The 15445-nt window shown below is 43.1% G+C and overlaps 1 protein-coding gene across 1 annotated transcript in view; it reads left to right on the top strand.

Annotated features, from left to right (window-relative positions):
- Positions 1 to 15445, top strand: part of GALM (galactose mutarotase) — a 96074-nt gene that overhangs the window by 59102 nt on the left and 21527 nt on the right. Inside the window, exon 6 of the mRNA XM_060026785.1 lies at positions 2599 to 2680. Within this exon, the coding sequence (XP_059882768.1) occupies positions 2599 to 2680 (82 nt within the window). The remainder of the gene's footprint in view (positions 1 to 2598; positions 2681 to 15445) is intronic.

Genomic DNA, 15445 nt, shown 5'->3' with positions numbered 1-15445 from the left:
ACCTCTTCATATAGTCACAGCCAGAGATAAAAAAAGGAACTATTCTTTTTTTCATATCTCTAATGTTCCATTTTTAAGAACAAGCAAAACTTTTTCTAGAAGCTCCTCAGCAGACTTTCCTCACGTTTTGTTGGCCAGAAGTATGTCTTACGCTCTGCTTAAGCCAATCACCAGCAAGGGAATTAGACTACAATGGTTGGCTTAGACAAATCAAAGTTTGCCCTCTGGGGCCTGGGTGGGGTTCCTTTCCCTGAATATATCCTCACATAGGATAAATCAACAAGTCAGTGTTCTGCCAGGGGAAAGGGAGGGTGCTGATAATGGAGTTGAGATAGCTTTTGGGTAGTAACCAATAGTGTCTGTTATATCCTGCTAGAGGTGATAAGAGCTGAAGTAAGGAAGTGGTAGTGGCAGCGCACAAAAAGGTCTTTAAAGCCCCACCCAAGCCACAGTGAGCTTTATAAATGGTTAATGTTACAAATAGTAGCAGCGAAAGTTAACCAAAGCAAACACTGAACTCAGAGATGGGCCTCAGTTCTGTTTGTGAATCAGCATTCCTTGCCAAGTTTTCATCAGCCTGAAAAGGAAAAGAATCCAACAGTAATATTCCACCAGAGTAGACATTGCATTATTCCAGGTCAGAAGAGTCATAAAATGAAAAGCGTGCTTCTTTTACTGAAGGAATGTTACTGCTGTTTAATGACCCAACAATTCAGAGAGTGGGTGCCTAGTCAGTGTTCCTTTCCTTCTCCTCCCAGGCTTCTTCCCCACATCTTGGACTCAATTTACTGGTGTGTGATTTTCATACTGAATCATTTTCTTCCTGCCCTAGTGCTAAAAAACAAACAGAACAAGGAAATTCCTAAGAAGCTCTATTCATTATAATAAAAAAAACTCAAAACAACCCAAAAGTCTATCAATAGGAGAACAGATAAGTTGTGATATATTTATACAATGGAATACTACTCAATCTTGAACTGAGCATTGAACAATTAGAGCCAAAGAAAGAGTCCCAAATTCTCATTCCCTCACAGCTGCTACCCTCAGTCCCAGGGGCCTCTTCGGTACTGGCAGTAGCCTGAGGCCTGAGGTGTCAGTAGGGAGAGCCACACAGGAGAGAGACCCCTCTAGGCTGGAACAGCTCTAGGCGGGGGTGCAGGCCACTCCCATTTTGGACCTGCCTTCCCAGGTCAGATCAGGGACCAAACAAGTGGCTAAGATAGTGTGGGCAGAAGCCTCTGCCCCAGCCTTGTCTCCCACCCACTCCTACCCTTGACCGCTGGGACAGTACAGGAGAATCATAGTTCGTTAGAAACAGAGCCTCCTGGTAGTGTAAATAAACCGATTTCTGTCATGTTTAGACATCGATTCTCACAGCCTCTGAAATCTTGGCCTTTGTCCTCTGGACGACTCCATTTGATTTCGTGGCTGAGGCCTTCTGACAGTAGAATATGTTCTCAGTTAACCCAGAGCACTCTGCCTCTCTCTGCTCACTTCTCAGGAACCCCTCGGAGCCTTCAGTTTAGCTGAGCTCAGGGCTTCTCAACCTCGGCACTGTTGACATTTGGGGCCAGATGACTCCTTGTTGCCGGGGTGCGGAGGCTGACCTGAGCATGGTACGCTGTTTGGCAGAATCCCTGGCCTCTTCACACGACTGCTTCCCCAGTAGCATTACCACCCCCAGCCGTGACAATCAAAAATGTCTCGAGACACCTGTGGGGCAAAATCATCCCTAGCTGAAAACTACCAGTTTCGTTTATTTTTGAGCATTCACTCAGCAAAAGCCCTCACTTGGTTTCCTTTCCACATCTTTTGCTGTGAAGCTTTAAAATACTGCTATTAAAATGTAATCCTTTTTATTAGAAACATATATGTGTATTTTCCAGTTTGTAAGCAACACAACACATCCTTACTGAACTGTTCCCCAAGAACCCTGGACAGAATGGGGACATCAGACTGATTTTATACTGAAGGAAATAAGTCCAGAACTAGACCCCGGGCCTTTCTGACCACTGACCAGTGCTTCAGGGACCAGCCTTTGACTCCACCAGGAGGTCAGGCTGCATCTTTACAGGGGAGATGGGACCCCAGTTCTGACTTCCAGGCTTCTGCCATGGAGGAGGGAGTGGGTCCTCTGAGTGGGAACTAGGCCAGAGAAGGGGTGACATGGCCCACCCCTCGTGAGCCTAGAGGTGATGCTTTGGCTGTCCACCTGTGTGTTACAGGTCACTGACCCTTGCTCTTTTGTTTGCCTGGCATGTGAGGACAGTAGAAGAAAACCCTCTGCTAATAAGTCAAAATTCAAAAGGCTTTCAAACCACTGTTGTTTCTCTGACTTTTCACTTTCATAATTCCATTCACAAAAGAACATGCATGCTGGGGTCACACTCGAAAGTTTCTTCCAAATGTATCGGCTGCTACGTTTGAGCCCCTATCTACCTAACTTAAATGAACGAATTAATCATCATAGGTCAAATGGGATTTCTAAAGTTTTCGTCAATACTTGAAAACATTTCTGCAAGAGAAGTTATAAAGCAAATATATAAAATAAGACTGAGCACTAAATCTTCTTTTCTTTCTCTACATTTTCTCTCCCAGGGTTCCCCGAATATATACGATCATGAAGTCACTATAGAAGCTGATGCTTTTTTGCCTGTGGATGAAACCCTGATTCCTACAGGTTGGTGAATTTAAACCTCTTATGGGAATGCAGAGCTGCGGTGCAGTGTGAGAAACATTAAAACTTCATTTCCCTAAATACATTTCCCTTGTTGGCCTGACACAATGCCCATAATTACCATGATTAGTCATTTATTTTGGTTATGGTTGGGTGACCATTTACTTAAACACCCAAACCAGGACACTCTTGAGAGGGTAAGGGGATGCTAGTAATAATTTTGCCAGGGCAACAGGCATAAACTGAGATAATCCCAAAAAGCTGGGTCAGATGGTCATCCTAGCTGAGCCATAGACTCCAGAAGTTCTGCATTAAAATGTAAATCTGTTACTCCTTAGCATCTGAGCAGAGATAAATTTACCTAAGCATTACCTCACAGATGCAGGACGCTGATAGAACATGTCATGGTTTTTGACAGAAAAGGAAAGGGTTGGACGGGTTGTACCCTGAGGAGGACAAATACAGATACATCACCTCCGAGACACAGTTAGGGGGATGGGGTGGAAGGAGGAGTTCTGCATACCAAAAGGGTAGGCGAGGTGTTGGCAGAGTCAAATTCATGTGTATGTGTGTGTGTGTGTCTCCTAGGTTTACTGGATTGAGATCATTTTGGTCATTATTATTTGGGATCAAAAGTACCTTGGTTCAATAGGCAAGTCCATAGAGATAGAGAGTAGATTAGTGAGTTGCCAGGTGCTGGGGACAGAGGAGAATGGGGAGTGACAATGGGTACTAGATTTCTGTTTGGGGTGAAAGATTCTGGAATTAGACAGTGGTGATGGTTGCACAACCTTGTAAATATACTAAACATTGATGAATTGTGCACTTTAAAAGGGTATGTGAATTATATCTCAATTTAAAAAAGGAAAGAAAGAACCTTGGTTCATGTGTTATCTCCAGGATTGAGGGGTATAGTTTTGTACTAGATTGTACGTGTACCCCCATCTGGCTCCCGGGGACAGATAGATGACAAGATGAATGGCAGGGGTGCTGTTATTTGTGGCAGTTTATAGAAATTAACTTGTAATAATTATCCCCAAAGCAGTAGATACATATTCTTATTGGGATTTTGTTAAAATCAGAGATCAGCTGAATGTAGAAGGCATCGTCAAAGAAAACTAAAGTAAACAAAAGTAGAGGATGAAGGGAAGGAAGAACAGAAATCTAGAAAGACACAAATACTTTCTGTATCACTTCCCCTTCTGGAGGAAGGGCCACCTTCGTGCTGCCCTTGCCTGATCTAGGTCTCTTACCTGTGTCTGACAGTGACTTGACTTCTCGGATGTGTTATCTCATAGCTCCTTTATCAGATGGCTTATGTCCTGTGGTCTGTTCTCTCAGGCTTCTGTTTAGGGCGCCAGCCCTCCAGAAGCCCATTGCTGTGGTAGCTACGTGTGAAAGGCCAGGAAGACCTGTCCCTTCTGTTCCCACCCTGTGTAAGGGTACTAGTACCTTAGTTGTCACCTCTGCTCCAATAAAGAGCTTAGGTGATAGAATATGAGCAATTAGAAGCCAAGGGCACCATCTTTGTTAGTTACTTGGTTTACATCAAAGTAAGAAGACTGTTGACATTACATCCCCCTCATAGGATGCACTGAAAAAAGCACATCACTTGTGTGGTTTTCTGTCAAAAATGCAGAACCTCAGTCCATTCAGGAGAAGCCATGACATGAACCCAATTGAGGGATCATGTACAAAATAATTGACCAGTACTCTTCAAAGAGATCAAGATCGTGAAGGGCAAAAAAAGACTGAGGAGCAGTCACAGAGGAGACTAAGGAGATACAATAATTAAATGCAACATGGGATCCTAGACTGGATCATGAGGCAGAAAAAGGGCAGAGAAAGGTGGGTGAAGGGTACACATAGATGTATTATTTTTGCAACATTTTTGTAAGTCTAAAATTATTTCAAATTTTCAAAACTGGAAAAAAAGAAAGACCCAGGGATCCAAGTAAGATACTAAAGTGTACCGGGCACCTGCCTTACTTTAGGTAAGGGCTTTTGTTTGAGCATCTTTATTTTGGCATCTTTAAAGCAATAGGGCTGTGTTTATGGCTGGTAGTTCAGAATTCTTAAGGGGAAAAAGAATGTGAGCCTGCATACTGAACAGCAACTTCAGTTAACAGCAGGAATTAGAAACTCCCATAAACAAGGCGACTACAAAACTAATTAGAATAATAATGAGGAATCAAGATACATGGATTAAAAATTTTTTGGCGTCACAGTGTTGAATATTTTTCTGGCTCCAGGGCTTTTATGTTTGTCTTGGTAATGTGTTATCTTCTGATATTGACATGGCTCAATAGATGGGTGTGAATAAGCTGGCCCATCTTGTCCTAGATGCGGAATTATTGCATTAGAACTATGTGATGTGAACTGCAAGGGAAAATGGTGGCAGCTCCTGTTTCGTAACTGATAAGGAAGAAAATGAACTAAGTAGCTTATAAATGGAGGTGATGAAATAAGGGCATATTTATTTCTGTATATTTATAAAATTTTATGCTATCCTGCTGAGTTTTGATCAGATGAAAATCACAAAAATGCATAACTCATACCAGGTAAAGATTATTTGTCATGATTGTAAGAGATAATTGTGGCAAAGCAAAGTACAGCTTAACATGCAATCTAATTGACTGCATAAAACTCATGTTCATCTCAGTTCTGCACTGTAAGTGGCTTTAGGATCAAATTCTACACTCTGTACTAATATTGAACACCTGTGAAGTTGAGTTGGCTGTGAGATCTCTGGACTTTCAGGGAGGCAAGAGCCCCGGTTCTAGTCTTGGCTTTGCTATTGACTAGCTAGGGGACCTTGGGTGCATGTATAATGCTTTAACATTTAACCTCTATAGATGCTTATTTCCTTTTCTGCAAATAGGAGGTTCAACTCAATCAGGGTTCATAAATTTTCATAAATCAGACCCATAAATTTTATTTAAAAAACCGTTTGGGAAACTTATCTGGGGTTGCCCAACTTTTCATTTTGCCAAGCTAGAAAGCTATTACAAATACAGGGCTATTAAAATTAATTGGGAATATATGCATATTATATTTCAATTTAAAAAAATTTAACCAATTGGGATAATAATAAGGAACAGAGATAAATAGGCTACATTTAAAAAAAAAAGCTGAAACTACCATTCATAATCACCATGTTTCATAAAAGAAAGAATATATTAACACCATAAAAGTGGGGAAAATTTAATCTCAGAATAGAAATGACCCTTTAAATTGAATTTTTCTGACTTTTTTTTTTTTAAATTTACTTTTATTTTTGGCTGCGTTGGGTCTTTGTTGCTGCTCACGGGCTTTCTCTAGTTGCTGCGAGAGGGGGCTTCTCATTGCGGTGGCTTGTCTTGTTGCAGAGCACTGGGCTCCAGGCGTATAGGCTTCAGTAGTTATGGCACATGGGCTCAGTAGTTATGGCTCACGGGCTCTAGAGTGGAGGCTCAGTAGTTGTGGCGCATGGGCTTAGTTGCTCCACGGCATGTGGGATCTTCCCAGACCAGGGCTCGAACCTGTGTCTCCCGCATTGGCAGGGGGATTCTTAACCACTGCGCCACCAGGGAAGCCCAATTTTTCTTACTTTTTAAAGAAATGTGACAGCTGATTATCCAAATCTATCTCAGTTTTCTGTGGACCAGTGAAAATTTTATTATGCACTCATGATCAAGAACCAATAATGGTCTGCAAGGTCACTTGTAACTCTTACATTCTGTGATTCTACAAGGCTCTTAGTGTAACATTTTACGGCTATCTCCAGCACCCTTCAAGTTCATTAGAACTCTATTACAGAAGTAAATAAGTTGCAACAACTTCAGAGCTCATGAAAAATTTGTAAGTATCTTTTACATATCCATACATTAGCTGGTCCCTCATAGATTATATCTGTTTGCCCAATGACACAAACTGAAATTATAGAGTTTTTTTTCTTCCTCCTTTCTCAGAAATGCTTAAGAAACAAATAATTATATTATTCCTTTGTAACTTCCTCAAAAAGGGCAGTAACTTCTACTGTACCCTTCAGTGATGTAAGAATTCACATGTCTGGCCCACTTTCAGCAGAGAGGAAATCTCTAGGAGCTCAGACTTCATCTGACTCTTAACATTGACCAAAAGCCCACGAGCAAGTGGCTTAACTGAGATGAGTCCAAAGTCATTTGGTCATTCAGAAATGCCTCCCCAGTGTATCTGGGCTTGCTAGGAGTTGACAGTCCAGTGGAGGAATCAGCCAGAATATTATCCACTGACCTGGAAAATCATGTCAATGATGTAACTAAGTAGACTTAACTAAGAGATGTAGATGTAACTAAGAGACTTGGTACAGAAGGAAAGCACTGTCTGGGGGCTCCCAGGTAGAGGAGATGAGAATGAAATAAAACTTGGAAGGACGAGTAGCGTTTTGCCAGGCAGTGAGGAGGAGAAATGTGTTTTCTACGGAGATGAACAAGAATGGGCAGTGCAGGAAACAGCAGGATGGTCCCCAGGGAAGTGCTGGGCTTCTGAAGCATTCAGGGCATGCTTTTGGTGGCAGAAAATGGATGGGCCAATAAGCAGTTGGCTGGGGCCAGGTCACATCTGCACCAGGCTCTGATATGGCTGCAATCCCTGGGGTGGCCCTGGATGACCATAGGCTGGCCTGGAGTTCAAGGCCAATCCACACAGGGCAGACTCACAGGTGTACCAGATATTCAGCCAGAACTAGACTGGACTGAACTCCAAGCCCACTTCCGTGAGACGTGCTGCAAGAAACCTGTTAGACCAGCCATACTTGTTAAGGGTTCTGGGAATTGATATGCAGTATCTAGAGACTGAGGTTGTGTTGAATTGAGAAAATGGAAGATACTGTTTATCTGTGAGATGAGGTGAGGGTTTATGATAATAATAGCTGGTATTTCAGAGATACTTTATAAATAATCCACACCACAACCCTATAAGGTAGATTCTGATCATTAACGGATGTGCAAACTGTAGCGCAAGGAGTTTAAGTAACTTACTGAGGACCACTCAGTTAAAGAGCAGTGGAAAGCTGGAATTCAAACCTAGGTAGTCTGGTGTTAAAACTCAAGCTCTTGGGCTTCCCTGGTGGCGCAGTGGTTGAGAGTCCGCCTGCCGATGCAGGGGACACGGATTCATGCCCCGGTCCGGGAAGATCCCACATGCCGTGGAGTGGCTGGGCCCGTGAGCTGTGGCCGCTGAGCCTGCGCGTCTGGAGCCTCTGCTCCGCAACGGGAGAGGCCACAACAGTGAGAGGCCTGCGTACCGCAAAAAAAAAAAAAACTCAAGCTCTTAACTAGACCTGGTTAGTTGGGGGAGGGGGAAAGGAAGAAAAGAGAGAAAATTAAATGAGTTTCGTTTTTTTTTTTTTTTTAATTTTATTTATTTTTGGTTGTGTTGGGTCTTCGTTGCTGCACGGGGGCTTTCTCTAGTTGTGGCGAGTGGGAGCTACTCTTTGTTGGGGTACACAGGCTGCTCATTGTGGTGGCTTCTCTTGCTGCAGAGCACAGGCTCTAGGCACACAGGCTTCAGTAGTTGCAGCATGCAGGCTCAGTAGTTGTGGCACACGGGCTTATTTGCTCCACCGCATGTGGGATCTTCCCGGACCAGGGCTCGAACCCGTGTCCCCTGCACTGGCAGGCGGATTCTTAACCACTGCACCACCAGGGAAGCCCAAATGAATTTCTTGACTATAAAGATAGCCAAGATCACCATGTAGCCAAGAAACAGGGAGCCAGAAACTAAATAACTAAATAGAGCTTTGGACAGTTGTCAGTTCTCATTCTTTTGCCACCTTTTATACAGGTGGCCTCCCAGCTTCTCTCACTATTTTCCTTCCCATTTCTCCTTCTTCTCAATTTATTTCTGCTTTTTATTTTCTGCAAAGAAAACAGCAAACAAGTTTGTTCAAATTATATTTAAAAAGAGAAAAACAGAACTTCCCTGGTGGTGCAGTGGTTGAGAGTCCACCTGCCGATGCAGGGGACGCGGGTTCGTGCCCCGGTCCAGGAGGATCCCACATGCCGCGGAGAGGCTAGGCCCGTGAGCCATGGCCGCTGAGCCTGTGCCTCCGGAGCCTGTGTTCCGCAATGGGAGAGGCCACAACAGTGAGAGGCCCGCATACCACAAAAAAAAAAAAGAGAGAAAAACAAAAAAGAAAGACAAAGATAGAGGCCATGTCTCCATCTTTTGTGGCTGTTAATTTATACTTATATTTGTTTTTTACCTCCTTTTTGTTTGCCCTTCATGAAAGCTGTGACCTGAGTTCTTAAGGGAAATGCTAATGCAGATCTAAACTTTGGGGGTGTTTTTACCTTGGTTACAGACCCTCAGCAAATAATTTTTCAGGTGATGGGAAAACCCATTGTATGAGAAAGTAGCACCTCTTATCTTACAGTAGTTGTAATACTGTGGCCGAGGTACTCGGTGAAAAGGGACCTTTTCCCCATGTATGTTTGGGGGGAGAGGTGAAGTCCTGTCCTCCATTTTGTTTATCACAGGCTTACTGACTGGGCATAATTACATAGAGAGGAAAGGGATACCTTGACATAGAGTTTCAGGGAACCAAAGCAAGCACAATATGATGAGATCCCTTCGTCTTAAACCTATAGCTGCATTTAGACCTCTACCCAAGGCAGGGCCACAGACCCCCAGCAGCCTTGGGCACCTGTTTCACTCCTGCCTTTCTTCCTCCTGACACTTTTGGGGAGAGCATATAAAATGTCGTCAGGCCTGTCTGCCAAAAAAGCCTGGAAGACAACAGCCTGTACTCTGTGGCTTCTTCATTCTTCCCCTTTCTCGGCTCTGGTAAAAGGCTGTCCTTTTCCCAAAGCCCATTTGAAACACCTCAGCAAATGTAAGCTATGGTCCTTGCTCACAGGCACCTGTCTCCTGCACCAATAGAAGGTCTCTGCAAGGCTGAGAGCTCATTTCACCTGTAGACCAGGAGCAGAGTTGCAGCTAAGCTGTCAAAACTGGGTTTGCATGTCAGCAGTTAGCGTAGCTTTGGTTTTTCTGAGCAGTTTTCCTCAACTTAAAAAAAAAGTGCAGCCCTTATAGCATTTGCTACTACTTAGGATGGGCGCATACTCTGTTATTGGGGCACCTTCAGGTCACCTTGAGTATGCTTTCTATGTTGTTGTCAGGGCTCTCCCTGTAGTTTCCCAGAGGTGGAACTCCTGGAAGCCGTTTACCAGGAAGGACAGGTAGACGTCCACAGAGAGAGAACACTCCAGTGCCAGGTCTCTGTGCTGACATGTCAGATATTTAGCTTCAAGGCCTGAGTCTGGTGTCCTGCCCTGTGGCAACAGGAGAAACCAGTCCCTGGTACCCTGCTCAGGTACTAAGCCAGCTGAATGTGAGCAGGTGAGAAACAGAAAATCCCTGTTTCTCCAGGGATTAATTCATTCCCAGCGTTGTAAATATTACATTTCATCCTTTCGCCTTACAGAACTGTGAGACTTGGAGGCGATCTGGGCCACCAGCCCAGCAAAACTTTATGATGTATACAGCACAGTGCAAAACTAAGCATGTGTCTTTATAGGCATTTACAGCACATAGGTGGTTTTTTTTTTCATTTTAATTGTGCTATTCTTGACTCGTAGTAGATAAGTAATTAAGACAGCAAAAATGAATGATTTGATTGGGTCTTTTGTCTCTTAAAGTAACATTAGTAAAATCCCATCTTATTCTCTTCCTTGAGATGAGATACCTTCTATTTTTATAAAAATTTACCCAATCCACTTTGTCCCCCAGTGCATCTGTGTTCACTTGTGGAGAGCTGTTCTTGCTGCTTTTCATTTTTGAAAGGTCCTACTAAAATTACATGAAAGCAACCCCATTTTGACAAAATTAGAATTCTGGTAGGAAAGGTTTACCACGAGGCTGCGGAGAGGAGCTCAGCAAGACATTTGTATTTCATTTCAACCTGTCTGGGTTCAACCTACAATTCAGTTGCTTTTATAATTACTTCCCTAGGACAGGTCTAAGTCTCTGACCTGGAGAAATAACAAATTCCAAAGTAGTCTCCCAGTTCAAAGATGGTGCAGATGAAGACTGTTTTGATCTACGTGTTTTAATCTTTGCAGAGCTTCTTACAGAAAACTCCTTTAGACTTTATATAATTCTAAAATAGTGGATATAATATTAGTTTCAACCCTCCATCAATATGCTTCCTCTTTCCTTTTCATCCCACCTCCCCACCCTACTCAATATCATCGTCAGGTCCTGCTGATTTTTTGTAATAAGACTTAATTTTTTTTAGAGAAGTTTTAGGTTCACAGAAAAACTGAGCAGAAGGTACAGAGATTTTCCATAACCCCCATTCCCACACATGACGGCCTCCCCCTCATCAACACCCACCACCAGCGTGGTGCATTTGTTATAATTGATAAACCTACACTGAGGGGCTTCCCTGGTGGCACAGTGGTTAAGAATCCGCCTGCCAATGTAGGCGACATGGGTTCGATCCCTGGTCTGGGAAGATCCCACATGCTGCAGGGCAACTAGGCCCACGAGCCACAACTACTGAGTCCACATGTCACAACTACTGAAGCCCGTGCGCCTAGAGCCCGTGCTCCGCAATAAGAGAAGCCACCGCAATGAGAAGCCCACACACCGCAACGAACAGTAGCCCCTGCTCACCGCAGCTAGAGAAAGCCCACGTGCAGCAACGAAGATGCAACGCAGCCAAAAATAAATAGATAAAATAAATAAATTTATTAAAAACAAAAAACCCAACATTGACATGTTTTATCACCCAAAGTTCGTAATTTTCATTAGGTTCACTCTTTTTGGAGGGGGGGGCTGTGCTGCGCAGCTTGAAGGATCTTAGGTCCCCGACCAGGGACTGAACCCACACCCCGTGCAGTGGAAGCACAGAGTCCTAACCACTGGACCGCCAGGGAAGTCCCTAGAGTTCACTCTTGGTGTGGTATACTCTATGAGTTTGGACAAATGTATAATGACACGTATCCATCATTATGGTATCATACAGAGTATGCCCTAAAAATCCTCTGAATTTGTTTCAACCATCCGTCAATATGCTTCCTCTTTCCCTTTCAGTCCCTCCCCGCACCCGTCCCCATATTGTTAGTCATTAGCTCCTGATGATTTTTAACAACTAATATTCCTTGAATCTGTCTCTTCAATATGTATCATTGATTATATGGCTCCATCTCCATCGTCACTGTCCCAGTGTAGGTTGTCTTTTTTTCTCTAGATCAGCACCAGGTTTATATTACAAGCTTCATAATTTGGGAATCAGTGAATGAACAAATGAATCTGGACAACAGCTCTCTAACTAGGGGAAAAAAAATCTCTTTAGATCTATCCTCCATCTGGTTACTAAAGATATCTAACTAAAATGCAAATCTTACTTTGATACTCTACAGTTTAAAAAAACTTTTAGATGGCTCCCAGGCCAGACACCAGCTGCCTCCCAGACCCATCCCCCAGCGTGCCTCACTCACACCTCACGCTGTTTCAGCATCCCCCTCCCACCCATAGGGACCACTCGATACCCCTTCCTTGCTGCATATACCCCTACTCTCCTCAAGGCTCATACTTTCTCCTTAGAAATGTTTCCCCCACTTCCTGGAAACAGTGGATTCTTTGCTGCTCTGGGGTTTTCGTAATGACATAATCCGTTTTAGAGTGTGCCCAGGCTCCCTTATCTTTCTCAACATTAAGTCTACCTCAGATGTTCTATCAGGACTTACTAGTTACAGATCCAAAGTAGGAAGCTAGAAGGGAGCTTCAGGCCGGGTCTCTTTGGCTTGGAGCTAGAAAACTAATCTATGATAAACAGAAAAGTGAAACCAAGTAGCAGCCAGTCTGCACATGCTATGAACAACTACTCCTTCCTTTCCCCGTCCACCCCTTGTCAGTCTTCTTCCACTCTTCTCTCTTCTTTACACTTGTTTTAAACATAGTGTATTAAAGCAATACCATGTGATAACTGGAATTCAGCAAACCTGGATGCAGGTCTCAATTCTGCTACCCACCATCTTTGCTCTCAAGTCAGCCATGAAAACCTTTGGTCCTCATAACCTAATCTGTAAAATCTCATTAGATGACGGATACATTAGTTGAACTCTGAGGTCCTGTTAGTTTCTAACAATGATTCGAAGACCACATGGAACTTCTAACCCAGATATTCTTAACCAGGGTCCATACCAGGGTCTAGGAAGATGATGAAAGAACTTCAAGGGATTCATGAGCCCCTGAAATTCTTTTTTTCTTTTTTAAGACTTTTTTGATGTGGACCATTTTTTTAAAGTCCTTATTGAATTTGTTACAATATTGCTTCTGTTTTATGTTTTGGTTTTTTGGCCAGGAGGCATGTGGGATCTTAGCTCCCGACCAGGGATTGAACACACACCCCCTGCACTGGAAGGCAAAGTCTTAACCACTGGACTGCCAGGGAAGTCCCCAGCCCCTGAAATTCTGTGTCAAACTCTGTGTGAGTTGGTCACATCATCTTGGTCCACAGAGGGATTTTCTGGTCTTGTTTTCCCTTTTGAGGTAATGATAACTTATGGTTGCCCCATTATGTATTATTATACATAAAGATAGTCATATTTTTTTGGTTTTGTTTTGGTTTTTAATTGTTATATTGGAGTATAGTTGATTAACTGTTATATTAGTTTCAGGTGTACAGCAGAGTGATTCAGTTATACATATACATGTATCTGTTCTTTTTCAAATTCTTTTCCCATTTAGATTATTACAGAGTATTGAGCAGAGTACCCTGTGCTATACACTAGGTCCTTGTTGGTTACCTATTTTAAATAGATCAGTGTGTACATGTCAATCCCAAACTCCCAACCTATCGCTCCCCCTCCTTCTTCCCCCCTGGTAACCACAAGTTCTTTCTCTAAATCTGTGAGTCTGTTTCTGTCTTGTAGATAAGTTCGTTTGTATCATTTTTTTTAGATTCCACATATAAGCAATATAATATGATATTTGTCTTTCTCTGTCTGACTTCACTTAGTATGATAATCTCCAGGTCCATCCATGTTGCTGCAAATGGCATTATTTCATTCTTTTTAATGGCTGAGTAATATTCCATTGTATATATGTACCACCTCTTCTTTATCCATTCATCTGTTGATGGACATTTAGGTTGCTTCCATGTCTTGGCTATTGTAAACAGCGCTGCAATGAACATTGGGGTGCATGTATCCTTTCAAACCATGTTTTTCTCTGGATATATGCCCAGGGGTGGGATTGCTAAATCATATGGTAACTCTATTTTTAATTTCTTAAGGAACCTCCATACTGTTCTCCATAGAGACTGTACTAAATTACATTCCCACCAACAGTGTAGAAGGGTTCCCTTTTCTCCACACCCTCTCCAGCATTTACTGTTTGTAGATTTTTTGATGATGGCCATTCTGACCAGTGTGAGGTGATACCTCCTTGTAGTTTTGATTTGCATTTCTCTAATAAATTAGCAATGTTGAGCATCTGTTCATGTGCCTCTTAGCCCTGTCTTCTTTGGAGAAATGTCTATTTAGGTCTTCTGCCCATGTTTTGATTGGGTTGTTTGTATTTTTTATATTGAGCCACATGAGCTGTTTGTAAATTTTGGAGATTAATCCCTCGTCGGTTGCATCGTTTGCAAGATAGTCATCTTTTTTGAGACTAGCAATGGTGTATTTCCCTCTTTGTAATCTTCAGGGTGGTTTAAAAATAAATTTTTTTTTTTAATTCATCACCATTAAATTCCCTAAAGGGAGCTAGAAGGCTAGCTAGAGGAAGAAGGTGGCACACCAGAAAGAGTAACTTCCCCAAGGTCCTACCCAGAGGAGCCACAGCAGCCAACACTCTGGGTTGGATGGCCAGAGTTTGTTTCTGCTTGATCAGATGAATGACATTGTCTTCCAATACTCACCAGCCCTTGTGCAGTCAGGATTTCAGGCCTGGTCATCAGTCTGTGGAGTGTGGGAACAGGCAGACATGCTGGGGCCTCCCTGTAAGTGGAAAGCCAGAGCATGGTGTTGTGTTTGTTACCCTCAGCTCTGCAGTTCTGGGGGGTGGGGGAGACTAGCCCCTCCAGGTCCAAGTGTATCCCCCAAGGTTCTTCTCCCATGCTCCATCACCTGCTGAGATCAAGTACCTACTATGCACCAGGTACTATGCAGCCCTGGGGAAGCAATGTCGAGCAAAATAGGTACACCCAGGCAGCGTGGAGCACACACAGCCACATACATAGCACAGGTCCTGTCCTCAAAGAAATAAGGCTACAGTTAAGAAAATACTTGAATGACACTAAAGGAGTAAAACTGGTGATATTGGATCTTATAGACTGTTATTTACCCTAGAGCTGTTTCTTATATGACAGGTCCCTCCTAGACAGTGTCTACGAAAGTTCAATACAGCAACTCCAAGGAACTCTCCTGGTAGCAATGATACCCTCCAAGGGGATGCATTACCGAATCCCACCTTATAAGACGGCCCCAAGAACAGCTTTATGGGACTCCAGAATACTCGCAAAGCTCCTTGTGTTCCCTCCTGGAAAATATCACTGCTACGAGATTGGCAAACATGAGCCAGCGCGGTGGAAATTTGGCAGGAAGAAAGCTCAGAAATTAGCACTTGGCCAGACATTGCATAATTCCTATGAACATTTCAGAGTAACAGCAAGTAAATTTGCCAGAAGGGGAGCTATTTGCTAGAACTCTGACTACCACCCTTTAAGAGCTTATGGCTTACCAACTCCCCTCCCCCACCCTAGGTCTGGACAGGGGCCTGGCTCTAGTTCAT

This window comes from Delphinus delphis, chromosome 12 (assembly GCF_949987515.2).
Source record: "Delphinus delphis chromosome 12, mDelDel1.2, whole genome shotgun sequence".
Classification (NCBI taxonomy): Eukaryota; Metazoa; Chordata; class Mammalia; order Artiodactyla; family Delphinidae; genus Delphinus; species Delphinus delphis.
This window is presented reverse-complemented; position numbering and strand designations above follow the sequence as displayed.